The following is a 3321-nucleotide window of genomic DNA, read 5'->3' as shown; positions in this document are numbered from 1 at the left end:
TTTCACATGAAAAATATGAAGTTGGACGGATAGTCCCAACACCTGAAAGTATAAAGCCAGTGGAGGTATAAATATGTTTTGTACGGAAAAAAGGTCAAGTCGATGGACATAAAGACGACTTGTGTCACAAGAAGATTTATAAATATCCTGACATTGATTATATAGAGACGTATTCTCCTGTGGTAGATGCAATTACCTTCATGTATCTAATAAATTTGGCAATCCATGAAAAGCTTGATATGCAGTTAATGGATGTTGTCACATCATACTTATATGGCTCATTAGACAATAAAATTTTATGAAAATCCCTGGAGGATTTAAAGTTCTGAAGCACATAAAAGTTCAAGGAAAACTTGTTCAATAAAGCTTCAGAAATCCTTATACGGATTGAAGCAATTATAGAGGATGTGGTACAATCGCCCTAGCGAGTATTTGTTAAAGAAATGGTATAAAAATGACTCTATTTGCCCTTGTGTCTTTATTAAGAGGTCTCGATCTGAATTTGTTATCATAACTATGTATGTTGATGACTTGAATATCATTGGCACTTCTAAAGAGCTTTCAAAGGCTGTAGAGTGTTTGAAGAAAGAATTTGAAATGAAAGATCTTGGTAAGATAAAATTTTGTCTTGGCCTACAAATTGAACATGAAACAAATGAAATTTTTGTCCATCAATCAACATACACTAAAAAGGTTTTAAGGCTATTTTATATGGATAATGCACATCCATTGAATACCTCAATAGTTGTGAGATCGCTTGACATAAATAAAGATCCATTTCGGCCTCAAGAAAATGATTAAGAGTTTGTTGGTGATGAAACTCCATATCTTAGTGCAATTGGGGTACTGATGTATCTTGCCAACAATACCCGGCCAGATATTACTTTTGCAGTAAGCTTATTAGCAAGATTCAGCTCCTCCCCAACAAGAAAATATTGGAATAGTGTTAAGTATATATTTAGATATCTTCGGGGAATTCTAGATATGGGATTGTTTTATTCTGATGAATTCAAGTAAAAAATGATTGGCTATGCCGATGCAGGTTATTTGTCTGATCCACATAAAGTCCGATCTAAAACAGGCTATTTGTTTATATATGGAGGTACATCTATATCATGGCATTCAATGAAACAAACAATAGTTGCCACATCTTCAAATCATGCTGAGATAATAGCTATTCATGAAGATAGTCGGGAATGTGTTTGTTTGAGATCAATAACTGGGCATATTCAGAAAATGTGTGATTTTCTCGTAAAAAGGGATAAACCAACAACACTATATGAAGACAATGCTGCTTGCATTGCTCAACTGAAAGGAGGATACATCAAAGGAGACAGAACAAAGCACATTTTTACCAAAGTTCTTTTTCATGCATGATTTTCAACAAAATATGGTGAAATTAATGTTCAACAGATTCGTTCATGTGAAAATTTGGCTGATCTGTTCATTAAGATATTACCAACTTCAACATTTGAGAAGTTGAGACAGAAGATTGGAATGCGCCGTCTTCGATAAATAAAGTGATATTTTCATGAGGGGGAGTAAGATACGCGTTGTACTTTTTTTTTCTTAGCCTAGGTTTTGTCCCACTGGGTTTTTCTGATAAGGTTTTTAACGAGTCAGCAAATATAGTGTATTACAGATATGTATACTCTTTTTCCTTCACTAAGATTTTTTCTCACATGGTTTTTTCTTAGTAAGGTTTTAACGAGGCATATTATCTATGGACATCCAAGGGGGAGTATTATAAAATCTTGAATTATGGTGGATGTCCATAACAACCAATGGAGTAATTATCACTACTCTTCTCCATTATCTCCATAACCTCCCCCTTGATCTTCCTCTCAAATTCTTAATGACATATTCATGTAAAATATTTATGTAGTGACCATTCCACTCAATAGTGGCCATTCCACTAAATAGTGGTCATTCCACTCACTATTTTACAATAGTGATTCTTTACTTTTTATGCCTATATAAAGGTCTTGTAATAGATAGGATATTGAACACAATTGAAAAAGAAATAAGAATCTCTTCTCTCTTTCTCTCTATATCTCTTAGCTTGTTTTTCTTTGTTCTATATTGTTACTTTGAGCTATATTTCATAACAAAGAAAATGTACCCTCCTCAATTTTCTCTTTCACATGAGTAAACCCTTCTCATATTGTTCCATCCAAATAAAAAGAAAAAGGAACAACATAAAAAGCAACTTCATGAAGTGTGTTTATAGATGGGCTTTGAGAAAGGTTATCTTCTTCCAAGCCCAAAACAATTTCATCATCCCTCTCTTATTTGCGGAGCCTTTTGGGCTGTTTATCTCACCAATGAGCAGGGAGCCTAAATAGGGCGATGTGCACAAACAACCATTCTTAGAATGTTATTTTAGGACTAGCCAGTACTTAGAGCCCGTTTTGATATAAAATTTGGTTGAAGATTTTTCCATTTTTTTCGAAATCAGCGTTTGTTCATAAAATTTCCAATTTTCACTTGAAAATGCATTTTGAAAATTTTGGAAAATTTGAAAAATTGCAAAAAGTTATTTTTCAAAATTTTCACTCAAATCACTCACAAAACTTCAAAAACAACCCAAACTGAAATTTATGTCCAAACACAACTCTAAATTTCAAATATCATTTTCACTTGAAATTTTTTTTCACTATTTTTTCGAATTTTACAATTCTTATGTCCAAACGCCTACTTATTTTGTCCTGAAAGTTTGAACTAAAATCTTAATTTCAGGACAATTCAAGACATTTGTATCTCGAAAAATTATATTGAAAAATTGAAATTCAGCTAGTTCCTAAATAGAAGCCATTTAAAGTGACTACCTGGTGTTATTTCTCGCCTAAATAACCTGATATATAAGCCCGTTCATATTTGAGAAATGTATATTCTTAGCCACTCTCCAAAAATAATAGCCGACACATATATATATATATATATATATATATATATATATATATATATATATATATATATATATATATATATATATATATATATAATATATAATATATACCTGACCTGCTAATTTTGTATTTTGCCCTTTTTTTTTATCAACAAAAAGATATGCATAACTTTGTACAACAGTAACCAGCTGAATGGTATTTTTAATACTTCCAAACACCCGTAGAAAAGATTCAAAGTCTATTCCAGTGATTTAAGCAGTGTGTCCCGGGAAGGATAAAGGACCAAAACAATAAAGAAGAAAAAAGTCAGCACGGTCCACTAAGCTCCCGCTATGCGCAAGGTCCGAGGAAGGGCCGGACCACAAGGGTCTATCGTACGCAGCCTTATCCTGTATTTCTGCAAGAGGCTGTT

At 32.8% G+C, this 3321-nt stretch overlaps 1 protein-coding gene across 1 annotated transcript; it reads left to right on the top strand.

Moving 5' to 3' along the window:
- The first annotated feature begins 1020 nt into the window (after window positions 1-1020).
- LOC142168216 (secreted RxLR effector protein 161-like) lies at window positions 1021-1377 on the top strand. Its single transcript, XM_075228872.1, has one exon. It carries the CDS (start codon window positions 1021-1023, stop codon window positions 1375-1377), a length of 357 nt encoding a protein of 118 aa, XP_075084973.1.
- Window positions 1378-3321: the final 1944 nt, after the last annotated feature.

This window comes from Nicotiana tabacum, chromosome 13, assembly GCF_000715075.1.
Source record: "Nicotiana tabacum cultivar K326 chromosome 13, ASM71507v2, whole genome shotgun sequence".
NCBI lineage: Eukaryota > Viridiplantae > Streptophyta > Magnoliopsida > Solanales > Solanaceae > Nicotiana > Nicotiana tabacum.
Note: the sequence above shows the minus strand (reverse complement) of the source record. Positions and strands in the feature narration are given on the sequence as shown.